This window comes from Solea senegalensis, linkage group LG13, assembly GCF_019176455.1.
Source record: "Solea senegalensis isolate Sse05_10M linkage group LG13, IFAPA_SoseM_1, whole genome shotgun sequence".
Classification (NCBI taxonomy): Eukaryota; Metazoa; Chordata; class Actinopteri; order Pleuronectiformes; family Soleidae; genus Solea; species Solea senegalensis.
Window position 1 is genome coordinate 9,567,502 of NC_058033.1, and position 25,791 is coordinate 9,593,292.

The 25,791-nt window shown below is 42.9% G+C and overlaps 1 protein-coding gene across 4 annotated transcripts; it reads right to left on the reverse strand.

The window, feature by feature from the left end:
- Window positions 1-1,621: 1,621 nt before the first annotated feature.
- mark4a (MAP/microtubule affinity-regulating kinase 4a) lies at window positions 1,622-25,761 on the reverse strand. 4 transcript variants are annotated; one of them, XM_044042219.1, is made up of 18 exons: window positions 24,848-25,761; window positions 20,156-20,353; window positions 17,938-17,991; window positions 13,278-13,326; window positions 12,789-12,854; window positions 11,513-11,583; window positions 11,366-11,422; window positions 10,596-10,832; window positions 8,857-8,976; window positions 8,653-8,752; window positions 8,436-8,545; window positions 7,571-7,757; window positions 6,965-7,176; window positions 6,642-6,745; window positions 5,633-5,917; window positions 2,657-2,739; window positions 2,131-2,175; window positions 1,645-2,033 (listed from the first exon to the last, which is right to left on the reverse strand). In XM_044042219.1, exons 1-18 carry the CDS (start codon window positions 24,899-24,901, stop codon window positions 1,969-1,971), a joined length of 2,097 nt encoding a protein of 698 aa, XP_043898154.1. In that variant the 5' UTR covers window positions 24,902-25,761; the 3' UTR covers window positions 1,645-1,968. The 4 variants fall into 4 exon arrangements, with proteins under 4 accessions (XP_043898152.1, XP_043898151.1, XP_043898154.1 ...); XM_044042218.1 differs by having other exon boundaries at window positions 6,965-7,191; window positions 24,848-25,760; XM_044042217.1 differs by lacking the exon at window positions 2,657-2,739 and having other exon boundaries at window positions 1,622-2,033; window positions 24,848-25,759.
- Between the last annotated feature and the right edge of the window lie 30 nt (window positions 25,762-25,791).

The following is a 25,791-nucleotide window of genomic DNA, read 5'->3' on the forward strand; positions in this document are numbered from 1 at the left end:
ATCCACAACTGATCGTATTAACAGTAAATTAGCAGCCAAACAATGTGAGCTGTAGAGCCGACATAAATACCACAGTATGTTACTCACTAAAAACAGGGAGGGAGAATAGAAAGCTTTCTCAGTTTCTTTTCACATTACACTTTGCACACTGTAAGAAGGTGCCGGGGAGGGGGGGGGTTGGTCACTTTGAAGGCAACGGACGAAAACAGAAGAAAATCCCATCCACACTGCCTTCACTGTGCCTTTTTCAAATTCAGAACATCCCCCCCCAGGTCCTTACAGTCATCAGTCATGGACAGACCAGTTTATATAATGTACTGTGCCACAAAAAAGAGGAAGGAGGATACTCAGGAGTGTGTGTGTTTCTCTGTGAGTGTGTAATCTCAGAGGTTTCACTGGTTGGCTCATTCACTTTTTTTTGGGGGTCCTGTCAATATACTAACATGGTGACTGAGGCAAAAAATCACATGGCACAAAACGGAATTTTTTGCACTGCACTGGGAAAAAAACCCAAAAAACCTTCACAGCGTCTCTTATTCTGTGGCGGGACAACTGACTACATCTGACCCTCTCGCTTTAAGCGCTCCCTCGAAAGATCCTTTAACACTCGAGGGCTTTAAGACTGTTGTGTTTTCAGCACAATGCTCTCGATGAAAAGGTTAAGGTGCGGGAAAAAGGCGAAAAAGGTTGGAAAGTCCAAACGCTCAGAAAAGCTTTACGGTCGCCAAAACAATGAGGACAGGCAGTGAATCCAGCCAATCAGGGAGAAGCATGTAGTACATTTATACATTACTGAACCAATTATCGATGCCACATCGTGACATTTCAGTTTTGTTTTACAGTAAACTTCATCTATATTTTTTATTTTCCAGTCTCATTGGGACACAGTGACGTTGACAACACCGGTTCAGAGTCGGCCTCTGATTGGACATTTCAAATGCCTGTCAACTCTGCTCCCACTGACCTTAATCCTCGTCCCTACTGTAAATACATGAATCAAATCCACGTCAGCTGCTATAGTCTCCTCACTAAAACTGGACCGTTTCCCACACTTGTGCACGTTATTGTCCCCAGGCAATGAGAAAAAAAACCCCAAAAAACCAAAAAAAACCCGGCATACCTGAATGTGAAATACAAAAGAATAATTAAAAAAAGAAAAAAAAGACTAGCTTGTCAATGACATTCGCCACACGAGACATTGAGTTTTTCTGCGGTGGCGAAAGTGACAGTGGGTTTAAAAACATATTATATCAGAGAAATAAATAAGAAAATTAAGAGTCATTATGGCTAGAGTAGCGATAAAAATATGCTAGATTCCATCTGATCCAGGTCCAGTGGGTGCAGCAGCTCAGTGAGCTGGGTGATAAGTGTGGTGAGTGTAGGTGCCTCAGTCTATGTGACTTTATGGGTGAGATTGTCTGTGTGTGTGTGTGTACGTGCGTGAGAAATGTGTATGTGTGTGTGTGTGTGTGTGTGTGTGTGTACACACAAGAGGGGTGTATGTCATGAAAGAGACAGAAAGAGAAGTCTTTTCTCTTGGGTCCAGCCCCTCACCCCTTCTGGGATTTTTTTTTTGCCTTCAGTGATCTCCTCCTCCCCCATTTGCACACACATACACACAAACACACACGGACAGACACACGCTTCGACACAAAAAAACACACACTCATATTATGCAAACACACCCTCTATCTGTTCAAAGTTCGAGATCCTTTGAGATTTGGGTGGCAATGTCCCGAAAAGCTAACGGCGCCCCCCAGAGTCGCGTGTAGCGCACCCCATTAGAAGTCTCTGAGTTGCCTGTAGAAAGATGGCACACCTCGGCCTCGAAAGCCACACGACCCCCTGCCACGCCGTGGGTACAGGAGAGCAGAAAAGGGCCGGCATGGTGGACCTGGCAGCCACACCCGAGCGCTGCCTCCCGCAGAGCCAGTACCACCTCCGCAGGGTCCCGCCGCCCGCCGCCTCTCAGATCCCAGCCACGTCCGATGGACCAGGGCTCGGACGCTTTTTGATACCCAGGTAAATGGCAACTATAGGGAGAGGTGAAGCAAACCGGGGGGGGGGAGGTTCAGATGCTTGGATCACACTATAAAATCAAATATGAGTACAAGTACAAGTAGGACAGACCTTGTGAGCGCAAATCTCCTGATTCCCTCAGATTCATTTGTGACCCTGCAAGACAAACACACTCGGTTAAGAGGTGGTTTTTTTCCCATAACTCGCAAATGAGGTGGCATTCAGCGGTGGACACCAAGCAACATCAACAACAAGAAGCATGTGATGTGTAGCAAGAGTGTCTCCCACCACTCCACGCTTCTGTATCCTCACTCACAACTTTCAAAGCATGCAGACGTAACGTCCTCCTTTCCATTCCGTTTATTTTTTCCCTACAAGTCGGCTTGAGAACATTTGGGATGATTTCACACTGGAAATGAGACAAATGAATTGTCCTCGACTGTAACCATGCTTACAACTAAGTATGCGACGATGACAAAACATGCAGACGAGCAATCCCTTATAGACAGAAGTATGGACGTGTCAGGCAGGCATTCATATGGACCAGAGCAAATTCCCCGCTTGAGGAGGCAGGCAGACAGACTGGGGCGGGCGGCACAGGTAAGACAAGAAAGAAGCAAGAGTCATGGGAACTTACTAACTGTTTTTGATCCTTGTGGAAGAGTACAACCCGAGACTGATTTGTTTGAGCCCTGGCGCTTGGACGGGTCAAGGTTGACCCTGATGCCATGACAGGGGGGGAAAAAACGGAACAAGATAGAGATGGAGAGAAAAAAAAGAAGAAGAGGGAACACAGGGTAAGAGCGGGGGGGAGGGGGGGGGAGTAAGAGAGAAGATAATTGAATCACAGGAGAGCAAGTGGTGAGAAAGAGCGCAGCACAGCAGCTGATTGGCAAGGATAAAGCTGAGGTTTGATAAGATTAGACATGTGTGATTATGACGACTGAGGGAGGGAGGGGAGAGAGAGAGGAGCAGAGGATAATCCAGGGCTACAGAAGGGCTGGCCAAAAAGCCCTTGGTGAATTAAAATGATCTGATAAGCACGGGTCCATACATGGGCTTGTGCCCCCAAGCTGAAAGGCAGGAAGTGATAATGACAGTGCCAAATGATTTCATATACATTTATTAGATTATTTTGTTTTATTTAAAGTGAATCTTAATCTCACTCCCAAGTCTGAAACAAGCCTGAAAATGTTAATGTTCATACAGACATGAAATAAAAATTATACTGTTTACAGAGTTTGTAACAACTGAGTTACCTTTATGGATTAGTATACTGTCGGAAGAAAAAGGGGGGGGACAGGGTTAATCCTTTTGAATAATGTTAAATTCCAGTGCATAGAAAGAACACATGCTCCCTAGGAAAATCAATGGTTTGAAAAATGGTGTTAAACTCCTGATGTTGGTACGTTATAATTAGAAGATATATTCATGTTACAGTGTTTCCTTTACGATTTGTTTTTAGCAGCGCCATTTTTTGGCCATAAAAGCCCAAATCCAGTGATTTCTCATACATTTTAACGACCACAATCCCATCATATATGCTCATTTTTACTATTTCAGGTCATTGATCGGGAATTAGAAAACATTTATTTGGTAATTCAAAGGGAAAAACGTGTGTAGATTGTCAACAGTTGGAGCCGCAAAGCTAGAAAGAAGTGACCTTTAAAAGCAGCCGCTTGCAGTAGAATCTTTACAAAATTATAAAAAAACAAGTGTAAAAAAACAAAAGTTCAAAATCTGAGGCCTAAGATTTAATAATAAATACAGCAGATAATACATTTTTTTATTCAAGTCCATCTGTTTGTTTTGCCTCGGACAGTCACAAGAGCCCCGTGCATTAAGATCACCTCACACCTTACACATACAGAAGAACCCTGCACACACACCAGACACACACATCAAAGGACACCTATAGACTTCATAAAGTGTGCAAGAGATATTTGAATATATTTGAAAAAAAAACTCTTTCCAGGGCTTTAGGGCCTCCGTACAAAACTGTGCACAAGGAGATAAAAGTATCAACTCAATACTGTGGCAATGGAAACACATGTGAAGGGTTTAGAGACACAAAAAACAAAAGACAGACAGACAGACAGACAGACAGACATCATTATTGTAAAGGCGAGTTGGTGCCACCCATCGTGTGTGCGTATGGCGCAGTCACCACTGCAACAGCAGTACTTGCATAAGTGTGTGTGTGTTTGTGTCACAGAACAGACGCCGCGGATCAAAATGAGGCATCGTGTCAGAATGTCGCCAACTAGTCCACAAAGTGTCGTTCTTCATGGATAAATGAGGGACACAACACGAGGGGGCGAGCTTTGACGTGTCCTTGTAGATTTTAAAAGCGCCAGGGGCGCAGGACATCACGTGTCCAAAAACAGCCAAACGTCGAAACAAACAAATAAATTAACAAAACGCCCCAGTAGGTAAAATAAATAAATAAATAAATAAATACAGAGTAGTAATGGAAAAGGCTATCTCATATACTTCTTTATGTATGTATGTAATCTATCTAATGTAATTTTGGCAATTTCAGCCCCATATTCCCCGTCTTCTAAGTCCTAACCCTAACCCGTCTTATTGAGAGTCAGATAAGAAGGTCGACACCTGACCTCTTTTTCCCTCTGGAACCAGTAAGTGGTTCTGGTTTCTTCCTAAACAAAGTCTTGTTAGGTGAGAACTCTGATCCAGTTACCAGGTGAATCAGCCTGAACATTCTGGGCAGACATAAAGAAGTAGCAGCAGCGTTTCTGTCACAGAATCATGGACGAGGACAAGGATGTGTCCTGTGTATCCTCAGTAATAAGCAGAGTTAACGTTCTCATGTGGTTTTGGTCTGTAGACTGATTTGGACCAGAACAAACAAACTACCGGTCAGAAGTTGGCCAGCTTCACACAGCAGGCTCGAAAAACAACTAAAGAAAAGTACTGTGTGTCCTATAACAGTTGGTTTATGGCTTTAATGTAACAGGAATCTTTTGATCATCGGCCGCACAACAAGACGGGAATGCGGATGAAAGCGCCGCCAAGGAACGAGGACACATGCTGTGGCGTGATGTATTTGTTTCACTTTGTTGACCATAAGCCTACAGATGATCAGCCGGGCTATGAAACGCCACCGGTAAAACTTCCAAAGCAAAGTCTTAATTACAGCTTGTGTAATTAAAACCGAGTTATATTGCCTAGTTTTATTAATTCATTATTTCATTCAACTGTCCGCACACGGCACAACATAATTTAAAATATCCTTGTGTGTTAGGCCACTTCCTCATGTTGTCCTGCCAGATCGATTCTTTATCTTATCGAGGGTGCTCCCACGACATTGTTAAAGATGCACAAAAAATCTGCCGAGTTTCCCCCCCCCCAATCAATTGCATCTGCATTTTTTAAATATGAAATAAATGCCGAAAATTGTTGGATTCAGCTCGATATTCACTGCATCTGTCAGTACTTTTTGGAGTGTGAATAGATTCTACATAAGTACACAATAATAACCGCGTCAAACACTGATGTCCTTCTGGTGTTTGGAGGCCGAGAACAGTGTCCTGTTCACAAACATGACCTGGGCCTGTCCACAAGACATATGACATGAAGTGTAGACATCTACCTGCGAGTGAGTTTCGAGGTCAGCTTGGAAAAGAGGTTGGATGTTGCCCTGGTGCGGGCGTGGGGCAGGGGACTAGCTTCATGGTGGGACAGAGTGGGTGAAGTGGGTGGGGCCGAGTAAACCGGAGGCCCGCGGTCCCTCAGCTGTCCCCCGTGAAAGGTGCTGCGGATCGTGGAGCCTCGGGTCAGGCGGCATCTGTCTGAAGAAGACGAGGAGGAGGCTGCTCCGGCCCCAGTGATGCTGAGCGTGGAGGGAGAAGCGGCGGGCATGCGGTGGCTCAAGGAGCTGCAAAAAAGGGAAAAGAAAGCCATGTTTTTAGATTCCAGATAACCCCGAGTCAGATGTTCTGTAACAGTTAGTCGTCAGCTTTAAAGGGTACTACATAATATATGACAGCGTGTTCTGTGCTCTCACTGGTCAACGTCTGTCCTTGTTCACTGAGACACACTACATGGTATGAAATGATTCATTTTTGTGGCCGACGGGTCCTGACACCCTAACTCTAGTCCTCAACCTCAGCATTACACGGTGATACAAGTCTGAGCTGCATCCACCTTGTGGATCATGGAGGTACTGCAGGTGTGCAGTCATAAAAGAGCAAATAGAATGGTTGCTTCAGTTAACTCATCTTCTACCGCTTTATCCTCCACATGAGGGTTGCTGGTGCCAATTATAATGTCCATGTGCAACGATTATAATGGCCAATTTAGGGATAAGTCATAGAGCCGCTCTAGATCTTCTAGATCTGTAAGGGCCTGATTCAAAAGTTATTTTCTGCTTGTTCCTACAATAAATAATCTATGGATGGAAATAATACTTCAGATGATTTTCAAAAAAAGTCAAAATGGCATTCCTAAATTTGGAATTACTACTCCAAAGAATAAATAAGCTGGTGGCGAGGAGAGAGATTGTGCACTCGTCTGAGTGTGATTTGTGTTGATGATTTCTTCAGATGCAGCTCCACTTTTGTCAATTAAAACATTCAAAATATCTGAATGCAAAGCCATACCTGTTATCTTTGCCGTTCTGCAGAAGAGAGTGTCTGTCAGTTCCGGAACGGTCTGTGCACACGTATGTATTCCGGCGTGTCATGGCGCTTCCAGGGATGTTATTCTACAGAAAGTGGAATTAAGTCAGAGGCAGATTAGATAAGATTACTTTGGCTTTCAGTGCAGGGAAATCCGCAATAAATATACATTGCCTTCTCTGATTCATACAGGTATCTATCTATGACTCCTATTTAATATCAGGATAAAAACAGATCAGAACTGCGTGATATTTGTTGACTGATCCTGAGACACTGTCTCCCTTCACTACTTGAGAAGGACCTACTGTGGTGGCAGTCATGTCTTTGCGGCGGTCAGGGATCTCAGACTTGTTGGGGTTGTTGGCACTGCTGACCATCGGGCTGGAGGGAGGGAGGCTGTGGCTCCCCATCACGCTGCAGCTGGCTTTACGAGAGGGCATCCGTCCCTCGCGCAGCTCCCGCTCGCCCGTGCTGGTCGGGCTCCGCTTGGGGTGCATGACGGGCATGGAAGGCCCACCTTTGTTGTGGAGGACAGCAGAGCAAAGAAACACAGAAACTCATATAAGGAGTATTCTGCAGAGAGTTTGCACGTGCAGTGCACGATGAACCCTGCAGTGATTTGCATATTTTGCAGTAGTGTCGCCCTGATAGATCTGTGCAAGCCAAAAATGAAGAGGTTACAGCAGTGTTTCCTGGATATTTTACAGTATGGATAAGCTACTGTGAACCAATGCAGCGTTAATGTATTATTCACAGCTAATTCAAGAAATTTGTTATATAAGAAAGATAAAATGACAGAGTGTGACATCTGGTATAAGTGATAAGCATCTTAGCTCCAAAAACTCCTTGAAACCCGTCTGTGGGTTTCTGACCCAGTCTCTGGGAATGACCATGTTAGAATAGAGACTCACAGAAGTCACTGTGCCGTCGCTGCCTGTGGTAAGTGGAGGCACTGCGCTGGGTCTTGCTGTGTGAGGAGGAGGTGGAAGAGGAAGAGGAGCCGGTGGCTGACGAGTGCTTGTTGGTCCCGTTGGTAATGGGGCTGGGTCTTACCCTTGCCAGAGACAGGCTACTGGCTGAACGAGCCTCGCTGCCCTCCTGTGATGTCATAGTGGACAGAAACGTGTCAGAAAGTCAAATTTTTTGGAGAATTAGATTAGAATCATTATTTCATGGGGGCAACACCCTTTTAACAAATAATAATAATTTCCTCCTCTCTGCATACCCTTGTCGTTTCTTTGTTTTTCTTACAAGTAAATACAATGAGCACCAGTTGATGGTGACAGTATTGGAAGAGTGAAGCCAATTCCTAGATTTTCGCTGTACACTTAAAATATTTAGGTTGGAATATAAGAGATCAGTATTACAGCTTTTATATCCAGGTATGTTAAACAATTTAGAAGATAAGTTCGTTTGTAGACTTGAACTAGTATAAATTTGATCAAATGACTTGGGTTGAAGGAGCTACTTTTCGCTCCTCCTCCTCTTGACAGTCTAGCAGAACACCGGTTACAGTCCGCTCTACTTTTGTCATCATCGCTTATCTTAAAATATTTCCAAACTGCTGACAATGCGACACATCCGCTTATCACCTCACACCTGCTCGGCTCACTTGAAGATGCGTAAAGTAGTATCAGGTGCAGTGTCGGAGTATTTTTTACGAATACAAGTATGAGTACACGAGAGAAGCATTGGACCCCGAATCTGGTGTCACTATTGGCGCATTCCTAGTTCCTGTAATATACCATATCAAGCAGATTTATATATGTAACTCACATCTCCTTTGCGGCCCAGCAGTAAATAGGTGGCTGTGACCTCGTTGTATTTCTGATTGAGCAGAGAGTCCTTGATTTCCTCTGAAGTGAAGCCCATTCCAACCATCACCTCTGAAGACCACACACACAATCCAAGGTAAGAAAGAGACAGTGACAAAACACATTGTGTTGTATCTTGACGACAGTGTTGTGCCTTGTGACATGGTTGTGTCCCCCACCTATGCGAGCCGGATCACTGAAGTCCTCGACAGGTTCTATGTGGGGCTTCAGATCTTCGTTGTCGTACCCTGCATTTATCCACTTGTCCTTCATAACTTGCTGTAGTCACAAAAAAGGAAAAAGAAGAAGAAGAAGAAGAAGCTGCGGCCATTTCCAAATTCAATGTGAAATGTTTAATTTGCATGCTCTTTGTGACTTCTCACATCTAGGGTGCAGCGCTTGGTGGGGTTGAGCACCAGGAATCGGCGGAGGATCCCCTCGCAGTCTGTAGACATGTAGAAGGGCACGCGATACTTTCCCCGCAGCACACGCTCCCTCAGCTCCTGTTGGCCACGTCAGTGTGAAACATATTTGATGACGAAACACAATGCACATGTCACATTTATATTAGTGCTGTCAAACGATTAAAATATTTAATCGCAAAAATTGGACGAATTAAAGTAACCCCAGATCGTAATACTGCCCCCACACAGACACCATGCACAATGTGTGTACGTTTCGATTTACTACTAAGTGAAGCTACAGTTGTAGTTCCACTACACCACTACTGCCTTTGTCCCAGTATAAAAGCACTGGCAGGGTATTGACATATTGAGTGATGTATGTCTGCTTCCTCTTTGCTCGGGGGCAAAACGCCCCACCCCCCTTCAGCCTGTAAGCATTAGACAGTTTCCGTTAGCAAGATGAGTATCATTCCAAGACTGCCTACAATCCATTAACTTAAAAACATCAAGTCCTTAAGGCTGTCAGAGCATAAAAAATTGGTCTCCTTGCACCAGCTTTTGTCACTAATGTCTTATTCTGCTGTGTACCGGGTTCTTCCATGTTTAAACCAAGGGGTGAGAACTGTGGCGCATGAGCAGAAGGCTCAAGTCCAACTCAGGTCCAAATGAAGGTAATGCACTTAAAAAGTCTGGTTTTATTTAAAGTAATAACACAATCATTTGATTATCTGTTATGTGTGTGTAAATGTGTGTAGCACTCAGGGACGAAAAGCTGAACTGCTCAAAAGCACAAGCCACGATTCGGTTAGGAGGTGTAAAGTGCAATATTTAAGTACATTAAATGTGTGTATGTCTACACTCTATAAAAAGAGTCTGCTTGCATTCTGGATTGTGTGTGCAACTGTGTTTATACGTTTTTTTCCACAGTGAAACTCAAATTCAGACAAAAACAAAGAAATAACAAACGCTGTAAGCCTGTTCATAGCCAAATTTAAGGAGATTAGCAGAGATTCAATTTCATATACAGTTCAAGTAAAGCCACTAAAGACAGAATGTATAGTTTATAGAGAAAAATGTATCCGTACTGGAAGTATTTTTGATTGCTATGAAACCATAAACAATGTGACTTTTTTATTTACATGTAGTGCCACGACTGGCTGAATTTATTTTGCTCTGGAAGTATATACAACGAGACTGACCATTTCAAATGTTTTTCCTCTCCTTAATGTGCAACTGAAAACCTCAAAACAAACCGAACTGTGGGCTTGGAGAACCGTTGCACCCCTAGTGGCAGTGCAGTACTTCAACAGGCAACAGTCACAGCAAGTAATAATTCAACTGTGTAGAGGAAATTCTGATAACTTTGACAACTGGCAGACTGGTCCATCACTGTACGTGTTACTCACTACAGTAACAACACGTCCACTCTTACATTTTTTTGTTGGATTCATCAGTGTGATGTGACAGTTTTTCCTCAAACTTTGTGCCTTGAATTGACGCATACTGTCATTTGGTGCTGTATAAATAAAACTGAATGAGTCTGTGTAGACGTGAGCGGTTAAACACACATTTGTCTCCACCCTCTGCTCGAGCTCTCAGGGGCTTCCATTGCCATCTGCTGGATTATGGATAAAGGTACTATTTTTACTTTTTTTTTTGCAATAACATCACAGACAGACAGACAGACAGACAGACAAACACTGCTCCCACCCACTTGCCTTCAGGTTCTGCCCGTCAAAGGGCAGCGAGCCGCTGACCAGTGTGTAGAGGATTACTCCCAGACTCCAGACGTCCACCTCAGGCCCGTCATACTTCTTGCCCTGGAAAAGCTCGGGGGCAGCGTAGGGTGGCGAGCCACAGAACGTGTCCAGCTTGTTCCCCAGCGTGAACTCGTTGCTGAAGCCGAAGTCGGCAATCTTTATGTTGGCGTCGGCATCCAGCAGAAGGTTCTCCGCCTGAATCATTCATACGTTGATGCAGAGGCAGGGATGCGCAGAAGGGAAAGGGAGAGAACAACACAATGAGGGAAGGAAGGAACGGGAGAGCAGTGGAGAAAATGGTAGGAGGGGAGAGGAAAGAGGAATGAGAGTAGGAGGACACAATAACAGGGATTGTAATGAAGGAAAAGAGTGGGGGGAAAAAAAGAGTGAGATTCAGGGACAGATGGGGGGGTGTTTGCATGTTTTCCAACATCATAAATACTGGACATGACTCATACTGTATATATGTCACTACATGTGATCACATTTCATGTTGTAATCTATAAAAGCCAGAAATCTTCCCAGCTTGATAATAATAATAAAAAAGAAGGCTTCATGCACCAAAGGGCCCTTTACACTGAGGCACAGATTAGGACTAGTCCCAGATTATAACTTTCCATTTAGTGTAATCTGTCAGCAACAAAAGAAACGCGCTAGTATTGGACGAGCCCGTAATTCCCTCCTCTCTAAAAGCAACCCCAAAAACATCTTCTGAGATTTTTCCTCACCTTCAAATCTCTGTGGACAATGTTCTTGGTGTGGCAGTAGTGGACAGCAGAGACTATCTGTGAACACGCGGACACAGACAAACGTTAAGGACTGACAACTCAATGTGCGGTGTAAGTGTGTTCATGGTGAGGGCGGTGAACTCGTACCTGTCGAAATTTGGCTCTGGCTTCAACCTCCTTCATTCTTCCATGAGACACGAGGTAGTCGAACACTTCACCTGAGAGCGAGCGAGCGCGGCAGAGAAGCACGAGGCATTACAGTCGTTTGCTTGTTTAATTATATATCACCGATACACACAATCGATTTCATTCACATCAATTGAGTTTTTAATATTTATAAAGGCGAGGCTATGAGTGCTATCAAGGTGTCAGCTTCAACTTTATTCTCAAGAGGAAAGACTTAAAGGAATAGTTTGACATTTTGGGAAATACACTCATTCTCTCTCTCTCTTGCCTAGACACGACACGATCAATACCACTCTCATACCTGTCAGAATCAGAGAAAGGACTGTGCGCCATAGCATTACAGATAAACAACATTTTCCTGCAATAATGCTAAGCTATGCTAATTGACCAGAGCAATGTCATTCATTTCACATAACTCTGAGAAAGACGGCCGATACGTGTATTTTCCAACATGTCAAAGTGTAGCTAAATAAAAAAAAAACGTAACATTAAACCAAAGACCCTGTTTTCCCTAAAACTAACTGTCTTGTCCACAGAAAATATAGAAAAATGGACAGGTGTAAACTCTACATGCAGTGAGCTGCTTTTTACGCCTGAGTGTGTGTTAAACATCTGTTTAAAAAGCTGCACCACCACAGCAGAGGGACTGCTCAGTTATTTATGCTGTGGTTCCATAATCTATAAACATAATCCTCCTGTATGAGGTCTATTAAAAGAAGAGGCTGCCGTCATTTTTAATTCATCCCGTCTTTCATCAGCCACAATTAATCCCTTGAGCGACCATTAATCGATTATTAAATAAATAAGTTCTCTGATTTTTCGGCTGAATACTTTCTGGTGTCGTACAATAAAGAAGTCATTGAAACGGAATCATTTGACACACAGTTCGGCTTTAACAAAGATTGCACCTCCTGCGATTTGGAAATAGCTGTATGCTGTGTTACGATTTTTTCAGCCCTAGTAGATACGGAACTAGTTGTTTTTCCTCAGCTACGAGAATCTAACTTTAATGTACCGGAGTGATGTTGGAAATTTATTACATCCCAAAATAAAGTGTTATTAGAAGCAACTAAAATGAAGCAACACTAGACACATCATGTTTCACTATGCATCCCCACATGGAACAACTCAACTGCATCATAATTCAGAAACCAATCACATGCTCAAAATGTTCCATGCATAATTCAAAAATAAAGCAAACAATTAAAACAATGAATTTGACGGCACATGTACCCACCTCCACTGGCGTACTCCATTATTAGGTAAAGGGTCTTTTCTGTCTCTATCACCTCAAACAGCCTCACTGTAACACGGAAAACAGAATTAGACACAGATTAAATTCAAATATAGATAAACAAATCCTGCTCACACTATAAATAATAGCACAGCTGGCTGCCTGTCACTCTGCGTACAGAGGAACCTGCTGTTAGTTCTGTGGGGGGTTTTTGATCCATATGACATTTCAGCTTTAGAAAATCCAACCTCGTGACCTCTGTATGAAGCCTGAGACGCACTTCAGTCAGCGACTGCTGTCAAGCGTTTTCAGGACACTACTGGGTCACACATGGAGGCAAATCTCACACACACACACACACAACACAAATCTTCACCTTAAATTACGTTCTGCCTCATTAGACGGTCACGGTCAGTGTTTGTGCCAGAAAAGGAGGTCACAAATAAACTCACAACAACACGTGGTGGACTTATATGCATGTATGTTCCTTACCTATGTTCGGGTGATTTAAGGTTTTCATTATTCGTACCTCCCGAAAGAGCTGCAAAGACGAAGAGGAAGAAGCATGTTATTAGTGACATAATACTTAGAAAATAAACTGCAATTAATGCCTTTGATTGTTGAACATTATCTCCACTGCAGTAAATCTGCGCTGTGACTCGTAGTGATGTAGGAACATGGATATATTATAAGAACTGAACGATAGAGCACCACCCGCCTGGTTGGAGTTGCTCAACAGCGCATACGCCAAAAAATAAATTAGCATTAGGAATGTACGTACATACTGCTGGGGCCGGGTCATTAAACATTATGAATTATCATAAATATCAGATGAAAGAAAAAAAAACAACATTTTATTTGTACATAAAAATTTGTAAATAAACAGAAAACATCAGTGAGACAAAATCTTAAATAATGAGTCATGTTTCAAGGTGTTCACACAATATGTATAATTGCCATATTAGGAAAATAATATTGTGATAATAGCTGCAAATAACGATTATTTTCATAATCGATTAATCATTTTCTTGATTAATCGTGTTTGGTCCATAAAATGTCAGAAAATGTGATGGTGTCTCCTGTTGTCCACAAACCAAAATGATTCAGTTTTAGTGCTTTCTTTGTTATACAGAGCAAAGAAACCAGAAAATATTCATATTTAAGAAGCTGAACAATCCAAAAGCTTGTTTCAATTATTGAAAAAAACACTTTAAACCTATTAATTATCAAAACAGTTGACGATTAATTTATGAATCGATTAATAAATGATTTATTGGATAATCGTTGCAGCCCTAACTGTGATCATCACCCAGGTAGAAATACTTATTAATCACAGAAATGTGCATATTTAAGGGTAAATTCACCAGTTTTACCACTTCATGTCTGACTAAACTGTTGGACTGAGGGAAATTTAAGAAAGACTTAAATACATTCTTTTTTAAACTGTCCATTATTGAACTGTCCTACTGCTGACACTAAGAGACACTTGAGGCAGACCGGTCCAAACGGCAGAATTAACTGATACAATTTATACTTCTGTATCACTTCCTCCGTGTCTGTGAGAATCACCGAGGGTGACAACGACCAGTTAAAAACGACAAACGGCCCACGCACAAAATGTGTGAATCAGCAGCCAAAGCGAGACCCAACTTCCACTCTGTCCGAGCACGTCTCGCTGCGTGTGATATTTCTGTACAGGAAGCTAAATATGAGCCAGCTCCCTTGCTTTCCTGTAAATAACAGTTAACGGTCCCTCAGTAAAAAAAGCCATTGCTGACAAACCAGTGCCTCTCCTCCACGTCCTCAACTCCAACTGGGGGGAAAAAAAAAAAAAGAAAGATGGTGCGATAAGCTTTTCTATCCTCTTTTCTCAATCCTCCCCCTCTCCTATTTTCTGATGCGTCTCCCCCTATTCCCTCCTCCTTCATTCAACTGCTCTGGCAGTCTTCTCCTCTAGCAGTGCCCCAACGTCACTGTTGCCATAGCGACCCAGGTATTAAGACCGGGCTCTCTCTCCCCGCTTCTCCAGCGGTGCTAGAGGGAATCTTGGGATACATGCGTACGGCTGAAACAGCTCATGATCATCATCGCCGTCCCGGCGTCCCATTAATTCTCTGCTTGTTCCGGCAGCACCGAGTGGCCCGACCCGTCAAAACAACACACAATCCTCCCCAGACAACATGTTCGACCACGGCCATTGTTAACGACTGCCTGTGATGAAGCCGACAAGGGAAACGCATGATGATGCACTGAGGCTTTACTGTTCCTGGCTTCCATCACAATTATATACAATATGATACAATTAAACACGTGTTTTGCTTTCATGTGTCCTGCACCAACACAGAGGACAGTGTAGTCTTTTCTCAGAATGTTCCTCTGGGTAATCTTGTTCCTCGTGGATGATGGAGGTTTGAAATCACATCCTTCTTCTTCTCCCTTCCATCCTCTTCCTTTTATCCAACCCTATACAAAACCCTCTACATACCTCACCACCCTGGATTATGCTAACATGGGCTTTTTCACAACTGCGATCATCACCGGCAATTGTACGGTATTCTCTCCAATCAGTGGCCAATCCCTTCATCTTCCTCATCAATTCTCCGTCCTAGATCAAAGTCCAGTCCAAGAAGAGCACCATGTACATGTTGAATGTATAGCTTCTGCTAGAGTATCCAATAATCAGACCAAGTGGGGTTTAATTCAATTATTTTATGTCGCGATAAAATCACTAGAAGCACATGATGAGTCAAGTATGAGGATTACAGGAAGGAAGGGATCAAAATGGCAGCGGATGGCTCTGGGAAAAAGGAAACAATGAGATCTCGCTTTTATGGTCCAAAAAAAAAAAAACTTAATACTGTGAAGAACTCTGCTATTGCTACAGACAGTAAGCAAAACATAAGTAACCAGAAAGAAAAAAAATATATTAAAAAGGAAGATTCTCTTTAATTATTATTATTTTGTTTATATATAGAACACTGCGGCTTTAATTCTAAAAAAAAGTTTTAACCACATGTAACAGCATATATAGACATCTTATGGTCAAACACACACACACACACATATATGTACGCATGCACGCACACTATACACATATAAAGCTCTGATTTGATTCTTCTGGTCTGTTCACTTCTTGCCCAGAGGCAGAGCAGCTCAGGCAGGCCGAGCGAGGTCGAAAGAGTAGAGAGAGAGAGCGAGAGAGAGAGCGAGAGAGCGAGAGAGACAGACATATGGCTCAAAGAGGGAGTCACTTTGGCCAACATGTATACATATATATGTATATAAGCAGCATTAAAGGCACATATCTGCACTCATGTCATTCTTCACCCACAACCTGCTTCTTCACCTCTGACAAACATGACAAGGCAGAAAAGTTGACTCCTATAGATGGCAGCTAAGATGGAGATGTGTGTTGCATGTGATCGGGTGTCAGCCATGTTGTGTCCCTGCATATTAAACATCCCCCAGTCTCCTGCTTTAGATGTCTTCTTAAATACCATGTTCTGTATCTGAGTCAAGTGTGTCTGCACCTCTCCGAGGTTGTGCTTGACGGCTGCTAAAGCCGACGTGTCCACTATTGTTGTTGTTGTACCTGTCACTGACCTTCATGCACAACAAACCTCCAGTGTCCACCACTCAGGCTCAACACTCTGCTGCTGCTGCTGACCAGCAGAAAAGAAGAAGCCAGCCCATCAGAAAGCCCTCCTTGTGGTTTACTGTACACAAACCACTAAAAATGGCTGTGGTGCATAACTTTTTGGTGATATTTGTTAATGATGCTATGACGGGAACATGATTTGTAAGCGGTGTCCTTCAATTGAAAATGGGCTTTGTCAAGCCTGAGTGAGGGTGTGTTTGTGTAGATACCAGCGACACAGGGGCGGGTGGGGGCAGGAAGTGTTTGTCCAGTCAAACGGTACTTCTGACATTTTATACTTCAATCTATTAGCAGCTATCTCGCTCTACCAGCACGATGTTGCTACCATCTTTCTTGACTTATAAAGGCACAGGTATACTTGTGCGCATGTGTGCATGGCGCGAAATGCGTCATTAACACGCAGGCTGTGAGTGCAGCCCAGATTTTGGAACCACGTTGCATGACCTGAAATTTAAACCCCATTCTACTGAGAAATAATCAACATTGTGTAATTTCTAAGTACTACTAAAATTTTGTTCAAATAATTTTTTTTGTTTTGGACAACCATGTTTTTTTTTACAATAGCAGACAATGGACAAAACTGAATAGGGTTAAATTTTTAGGGTTAACCCTTAGTATTCACGTGCCACAGGTGCACCCCAGGGTAAATTGCCGTGGGAATAATACACAACTCCTTATATGGACGTCCTGGGGGTGTCTTTATAGGTCACATATTCAGGCTTTTTTTATTTTCATCTTCTTATGTGTTATTGAGTCAATGTTATGATTCATTTTGTATCATATTTTAGGTGGTGATATAACATAGCGATAATTGTGCAGACATCACAAAATACATCACTTTTTTCCATGATGTATTTCCAAAAGTCTCAAATTCAATCCGATTTTTTAACATTTTGCGTACTTTTTGCTCAGGTGTGTTTATATAGTAAAGGATATAAAACACTTGCACATTCTTGCAGCCTCTGTATTGACTACACGTTTTAACATAATGGAAAAAAAGCTCTTGGTTCTAAGGGTTAACTAAAGTCTACATACTGTACTGTAGGTTCTTCAACACTTGGAAGAGAAGTAACTCCACCAATGAACATCGCTCAATTTTACACACTAAAACAATTACAGAAACGTGGAATGGAAATTAAAAACATAAATTGCACATGAAAGGATGGACTGGACGACTCCCAACACGTGTCACTCTATACTCTCTGGACAGTGATTAGTCTCTGGAGAAGGGTTCTCTTCTCTTGCTGCCATCCAGAGCCTCACACCTGCCAAACAGCATCTCATCCCACAAGCACATCTCTCACCCACCCCAGGCTTAAATCTGTACCTCACAAAAGCAGCGCACTAATGCTCTACAGAATTACATTATTGTGACCAGATCATCTGCATTATATCAGTGTTTTTCGGGAGGTTCAGAGAATGCTGCACGTGTTTCATGTTGAACATTTTGTACACACAGTATGACTCAGAATAAAAAAAAAAGGAAGAACTTACCTTTACCAGGCTGGTTGGGTTCAACTGAGTTTTGTCAATGATTTTTATTGCAACCTGGAAGAGACATCAAACAAGACTGTCATGAACACACATCACCATTCTGAATAATCACTTCCCTACACAGTGTGACTGAGTCAAAAAAACAAAACAAAACTGAACTTTACTGAGTCTATTTAAGACTGTAACAATCCCAGCTCAAAGTAAAACATAAAATATACTGATAATGCACTGATTATGAAATTCTGGGCTGGACAATTTGGTCAATAGCCGATACTGACTTGTTCTTTAGTTTTTATTTTTGCTGCAGGGACCAAAATAAATCAGTATGAAATAACCAAACTCTTTAAAGATGAATACTCTAAATTAATTCATAATTATAAATTAACTTCTAACTTGTGACATTAAAATGTACAGCTGATAAATCAGTATATCCCTATGGCTCATTTATTCCAAAAACAAAACTGTGTTTGCTGTTTGTCTATAACACACTGTGGAGTGGTTTAGGCCCAAATTACATGTCTGACCTGCTGGTTCACTATGAACCATCCAGACCACTGAGGTCATCTGGGTCAGGTTTGTTCTGTGTCCCCAGAACCAGGACTAAACAAACTCCCAGAAGAGTGCAGGTCTGCAAAATCAGTTCTTTTAATTCAAGCCTGAAAACCTACATGTTTGCCACTGCGTTTAAATACAAATTGAATTATTATTTCAATGCCTTTTTTTCCCTTTCTCTCTCTTACCTCTGTATATACATGTTTTTGTTGTGTTTTACCATATAACATAATATGTTCTGCTGCTGTATTTCTATTTATTTGTATTGTAAGGCACTTTAAAATATCTTGTTGTTGAAATAATAATATATGTAAAATAAATTTGCCTTGCCTTGTACTTACATCTATTTTGCCCCATCAGTTTACCCTTTGATTAGCTTTCTTAATTTAACTTTGTACTGTATTACGATAATGTATTAATATATGTATTCATTTTCATCCATCTCTCTATTATTCATGCAGTTTTTGGTAATTCATTAGTCTTTTAGTCTCCCAGTGTTTTTGTATATTCATTATCCTCCACATGAGGGTCACAGGAGGGAGGTGGAGCCAATTCCAAAAGGTGAGTTAACACCCCGGACAGGTTACCAGTCCATCGCAGGGACAACACACAGAGACAGACAACCATTCACACACTTCTGGTCAATTTAGAGGGCCCTAAGGCAACAGAGGTGTGATCAAACATAGGATTTCCTCACTTCCTTGTTTCCTAATTTTAGTTTCCTCTGCTACATTTGCATTATATTTTAATTTTTTTGTCTTTGAAGGGATGATAACTTGATTGATTGATTGATGATTCAGATCAAGGATGTGGACAAATGCGCCCTCAAACCTGTGTCAAGACGCATTGCGTGCATGATCATATCACTCAAGTCTGAACTCTTTTATCACGGGGTTTGTGATGTTAGGCTATGTAAATAAATTTGTCTCGACTTGTAACAAATGACCATTTAATTGTGACCTTGTAAGAAACAAGCTATTTAAAATGTTAGCATGTTCTCTGTGTGTGTGTGTGTGTGTGCGTGGGTTTTCTCCAGGTTCCTCCCACAGTCCAAAGACATGCAGATTTGGGGATTAAGTCAGTTCTTGTCCTTTAAATTCATGCTATCATATTACATACTTCCTGCTATTTATACCTTTTTAAATATCAACCATTGTCTGAGGCCAGATCAAATACAGCGGCTTGGGGTACCAGGACTGAAAAAAAGAATATAAAGCACTGGGTAGTGTTGGAGTCCTCGAACTCCTGAAGATGGCAGTAATGCAATATCATGGATGCAAGCTGCCGTTATACCCCATAAAAGAGGAAGAAGAAGAAAGATGGAACCCTCGTGCATTTGGCATAAAACTGTACTTATGAACAGATCAATGGCACATGAAGAACGAGGAATATAATATCCCGACCACAGAAAGGTGGAAGATAATATATCAACAGAATTATAAATAAACAGGAAGAGAAAAGCTGGGAATTGCTGATTCAGCATTCCAACAATTACCAAACATTACAAAAAAAACAAATTACAAGCAAATAGTTTAATTAGGAGGTCAGATAATTAGATCTCAAAGACACCAGAACCATCAGCTGATTCTTGCTCTTCTATCGCCCTTCTTTAAACATCACCTTGTCATTATTCATCCACACATCAGTCTCTGTGTCTGTGTCTCACCTCCCTGCCCGTTAGAACGTGGCGGGCCAGCTTGACCTTGGCAAAGTTTCCTTTGCCAATGGTCTTCAGCAGACGGTAGTTGCCGATGTGCGGCTGCTCATCGGAGCAGGAGGCGATGGAGTTCCTGCACCGGGCGCCCAGTGAGCGGCTGGACTGGCTGGTGGCCTTGTCTGAGCGGCTGGCCCCAAGCGACACATGCTGAAAGAAAACGAGAAGCAGGGAGTTAAAGAGAGCAGCAGCTCGGATGGTCCACATGAGGCAAAATATGAGCCACTTCTGTTTCTACGAACTGATTTGGCTCTCTGCACAAGGGTTGAGAAATGTTGATACAACGCGATGAATATCTCAAAATACGGATAAAATCGCAATACAGCCATCCTGCGATAATCAACATATTACAAGGTTATTAACAGACACTTGCAATATCTGTCTAAAGTCTGCCCGACACTGGAGGACAATTGGCCAGATTTTTCTAAATCATGATTTGAACAGATTATCTGGCCAAATTATCCTGTTGTGTGAGGGATTAACAGGCGTGACTTTAACAACATCGGATGCATCAATGTCTTCCCGATTTCAAAACGTGCGTTTGATATTTTTACGGCGGAACAGTGACTGGACCCCGCAATGACCAATAAGAGCGAGTCGACTGGGAAATGATGTTGCACACTTTTACTTAGAACCGTAACTTGTACAAGCCAAGTTGATTCCGTCTTCTCGGCCATGACTTCATCCAGTTTTTTGCATTTCTCAACACAAAACATCACATACACACACACACACAACAGCTATTAACTGACACTGCCAACAGTCCGATTATATTCTGAAGTCAAGCTAAATCACGCAAGTTTCTGTGAGACCCCAAATCCCTGGAATCTCCTCCCTGAAATGTTTTGATTAAACGCGTGTGGAAAGATCTTCCTCTTCTCTCAGCGTGTGGGGCAGGCTTAATTGAAGAATACAATAAGAAGATAAAATACAGGGTTTCAAGGAGTTACTATCACTCCACTGCTGTATCCGACATTAAAACATTGTCGACTTCATCATCTAGTTCTGTTCACGTAATCTTCATTTTGGTGAGAACCATGGCCACGAGGAGTCGTGAGGTAATTAATTTGAGGTGAAGGACTTCAAGAACACACTGTTTTCTATGGAACAAATGATCCTGGCCAGCCAGTTCTGAGGAGACTGCACTTTTCAAAAAAAAATTGTGTTCTGATCTTACTTCAAATCTTCAAGGCCATTATAGCCTACAAAGATTGCGAGTTTGAAAGGATTTTGCACTGTGAATTAAGAACTTTGAACCACGGAGGGCAACATTACACCTCTCAGCGTACAGCCTGTGGAAAATTATTTTAGAAGAACTACTCTGCCAGTCTCTGCAGTTTGCTGATGGCAATGGGTGTGTCTGTGCAGCACTCACATGACGCCTGTCCATGAGCACGCAGCTATTATACAGTGATGCTGGTGCGGAAATCTGTATAGATTCCTTAATTTTTAAATAAGACCTCTAACCTATGACCCCCAAATGAAGGCGCAGGGACAATCAGAATACGAAGGCAAAGCAAGAGCAATGCACAATGCTTTTCTTGTCCCCTAAGGCTTTTCCAAGGCATTTCTTAAGACCCCTTAGACTGGTCTTTTAATACACATTTATGCAACGCTGTCCATCAAAAATGGGTTCTCCCAGCCTTTCAGACAGTTCCTCCTATCACCATGCAGAAGTCCCAGCGTCCACGCCCGCCCACTGCTCCAATGGTTTCCGAGAGAAGCTGAGCTTCCCTGGAAGTGACAATTTTTCCCATAGAGAACAGCTGAAGCTGAGCTTCAAGTGGTTTTAACGCGGAGGCTGCTACGGGAATAATCGTTCTAATCGTGTTAATATTGGAATGAGCTGAGCTTCCCTTGCTGTCTTAGAGCAATTACCATTGATTGATAAATATATATATATATATACATACATATATATATATATACATATATATATACACACACATATATATACACACACATATATATATACACATATATATGCCATATAAATAAACTTGACTTTACTTCATAAACATGACTATATAGAAGGTATAAGACTGAAACTAAGTGCATGATGATCATTAAACATTGTGTACCTCTACTTTTCCCATCAACATGATGATTTCAGGGAAAACAACTAAGACACAGATGCAGAGAACTTCTTATTGTACTGTGTCATGTCTGTGTCGTGTCTCACAAGAGCAGACCTACAACGAGCAGCCCAGATTATACACAGTATAATCTACTGTCAGCCTGAGAAAAAAAATGAGAATGCTGACTGAGCCGTTTAAAAGTATCCCCATGCACTATACCACAATATAACAGTAGCTATTTCACTGCAACGTGAGGTACAATACTGTTCTTCAAAGGTTAACGTGTCCTTACACTTGGAACAATAGCACAACCCTTTATTAAACTGGACTGGAACCCTAATTAATGTAATTGGTATATAACCGGTATTTGTTCTACTTTTTCATGTCAAATACCTGCTTGTGAAAAAAGGGCTCTTACACCAGGTTTTGAATTTGACAGACACAAAAACAACAAATCTGCTGGTGCTTTAAGATTTTTTTTGCACAGCACCGCAGCTGCTTAAATCTGGAGGCCAGTGCTTCAGAGAATTGTTGTGCAGCCATGATGGAGTCTAAAGCTTGAGTCACATATCATTTTCAGCCAGGGAAGCAGAGCAGGAGAGAAAAAGGAGGACAACAATGTGCGTTTACACAAACAAAGCTTGATGTATTGCAGTATTGAAGCAGCGACCTGTCATGTGACAAAACAGGGATAGAGGAGGAAAGACGGAGAGGATACATGGTGAAGGGAGGGAGTGAAAACATGAGACGACACCAGGAGATGGAGGAACCAAGATGGAGAAGCGGGGAGAAAAAAAAAGAAGGGAAAAAACAAATAGTGTAAAGAGCAATGTAGAAGGGAAGCGTAAAAAGGAGCAGATGCTGGCACAGTGGTCCCTGGCCAGTACCTCGCCCTGAGGCATTACACTTCCATCCCCCCAGCATGCCATTTTGCTCTCAACTTCACACACACACACAAATGCAAACACAACCACACAGTCCTAGGCCCCACCTTCAGACGCCGCTTCCATTCCTGTTCCCACGCCCCACCTACAGCCAATTTGGACTCACACTCTCTCTCTCCCTCTCTCTACCATCCACTCAACACATCAACGGTTGTCCCAGCCCAGAGTGCTGAAGGCTCTCACAGTGTGCGGCCGAGTACATTAATCCACCGACTGTACAGCGCTCGTCAGGCCAGACCTCACCTGTGCCAATATGGCAACACAATATTCAGGCCAAGTCAATTCACGCGTCTGTCATCGTGGCTTAATTGTTGAGCGGTGACAGCACGTCGAGGTCCACTCTAATGGAAGTATTCAGAATCAATCATGCAATAGAAGAAAAAAATAACACACAAAGACACACACACACACACACAGCCTCGTCTGTGTAACTTCACATGACACTCATTTCCTGGAAGATTTTATTTACGGTGAGTTACTCAAACCTAACCTCTTAAAATTTGAAAAATGTCAATTATTATTGGGGTGACACGTCCCTATCATGCTCTAACATGCACTAATGCAAGTGTGTAAACAGATTTGGGTCTTCACAACATGAGCAAAGATGCAAAACACAAACACACACAGAAATATTGTGGCTTAACCATCCCCTCTGTGCTGAGAGCTCTGCTAACAAACAGATGGAGGGAATCGAGCCAGAAGTGTTTAAGGCAGAGAAATGACAGAATGCAATGTCAATCACTCCAAAAAACATTTCTGATACATATTCATAAGATAGACAGACATATTAGATAATGTGTGGATCTTATTATTCTGTCCGTCTCCAGTGAATAAACCCTCTTGGATTCCTTCCTTTTCTGCAGGCCTGCCTCTGTGCAATGTACGCTGCTGTCTGACACCCACTGGCTCTGGGGTTGGGCGCTTTGTAGACTGCGCAGCAATGGACTGCACATCATTTTTTACGCAGTAATCCTCTCGCTACATGCGAACAACAACCCACATATTCCCCGCCGTCTCTGTGCATTTATGTCGGCCTTCTGGTGCTCGTCTGTGCCACCCATCAGATTTCGGAGGGGGGGGGGCGTGCACGCACGCACGCACACACGCACACACACTGAAGCAGCAGCAGTAAGGTGTAGCTATAATGTGACATCACTCGCTCCCTCTCTCTCTCTCCACAGTCTTATAATAAGAGGTGACGGCTGGTTTTCAGGGTTTCTGCGCATATCCGCTGAGTGTTATTACAGTCCCGGGCTGTGCGCCTGCCATCGGCACATTCCCTGCGCACACACTCAAGGTTAGCCCGTTTAGCCTGAGAGGCTGTTCTGCTAAAACATCCCTCCCTCCCTCCCTCCCTCATAATAATCCCCACAGTCCTTTCTCCTAATGAGGAATAACAGCACCATGTGTGTGTGACCCCGGTGCGCACTGAGAATAAAGCCAGTGCATGAATGACTGACTGAATGAATGAATGAATGAATGAATGCCACAGGGCGCACATATATGATGAGGAGCTCCTGTGTTATTTAAGGGATGCACATTCATCTTCTGCACACACACACATGCGCGCGCGCACACACACACACATATATATAGAGGCTATAGGCTGTAATTGCACTTACATGGTCTCCGGTGCTCCTGTCGTTTCCAGACGGTAATGCAGACCGAGATGACATGTTGCTTTTCTTTCCTTCTCCCCTCTTCCTTTTTTTTATTTCCCTGAGTGAGAATCACCACAGCGTGTGCGCGCGGATGATATTTATCAGCCTCCGCAGACGCAGATGCGACCCACCGTCCCGAATCAATCTGCCTCTTCTCCAACCGGCTGAGCCGCGCTCGAGAGGAGACCTCTGCCTATCATGGCAGCAATGGACATCTGGAGGATGGGGGGAAGGAGGGGAGGGGGGGGGTTGTCCTCAAACAAGCTGCATTTCCACCATGCACTTTTTGCAGAATATACGACCAATCAACGATGCAGCAAGTGCAGTGCAATGCAAAGGCCGAGCATGGGAATAAGCGCTAAAATGCGGCGACGTTTGGCCGCAGCCCAGTAGCGTCTCTGTGGCGACTCTCCTCCCCCTGCCTCATTTCTCCGTGCAAAACAAACAGGGCTCCTCCTGGATGCGTGTCATCTCCGTGTGACATTACACTGAGCGAGGGGCTGCAAATATGGTGTCACCGGCGGTAGTCGCCTCTGCAGCGGCGGCGGCGGCAGTGGTGGAAGCGGCGGCAGCAGGAAAACACAGCTGACGGCGCAGCGGAGGAAAAAGGCCCGAGTGTTCACTGATCGGTGTTCCCGGTCGGTGAGATGCGCACCAGCGTCAGGTCAGCGAGGAGACGCCGGAACAGCACTTCCGGTGGTCAGTTCCAAAGTAAAAGCCTCAATGTCAATGGGGGGACCGCATCATTAACAATAAATTATCTAAATATAAATATCACAATTTAGTTTGGATTTATTTTATTTTCTCATTAAATTATATAATGCATATAATGTATTTGAACATGTTTTCAGTGACTCTAAGTCCTGTTTTTTTTCCAAGGTCTTTGGTATTCATTGTTCATTTAT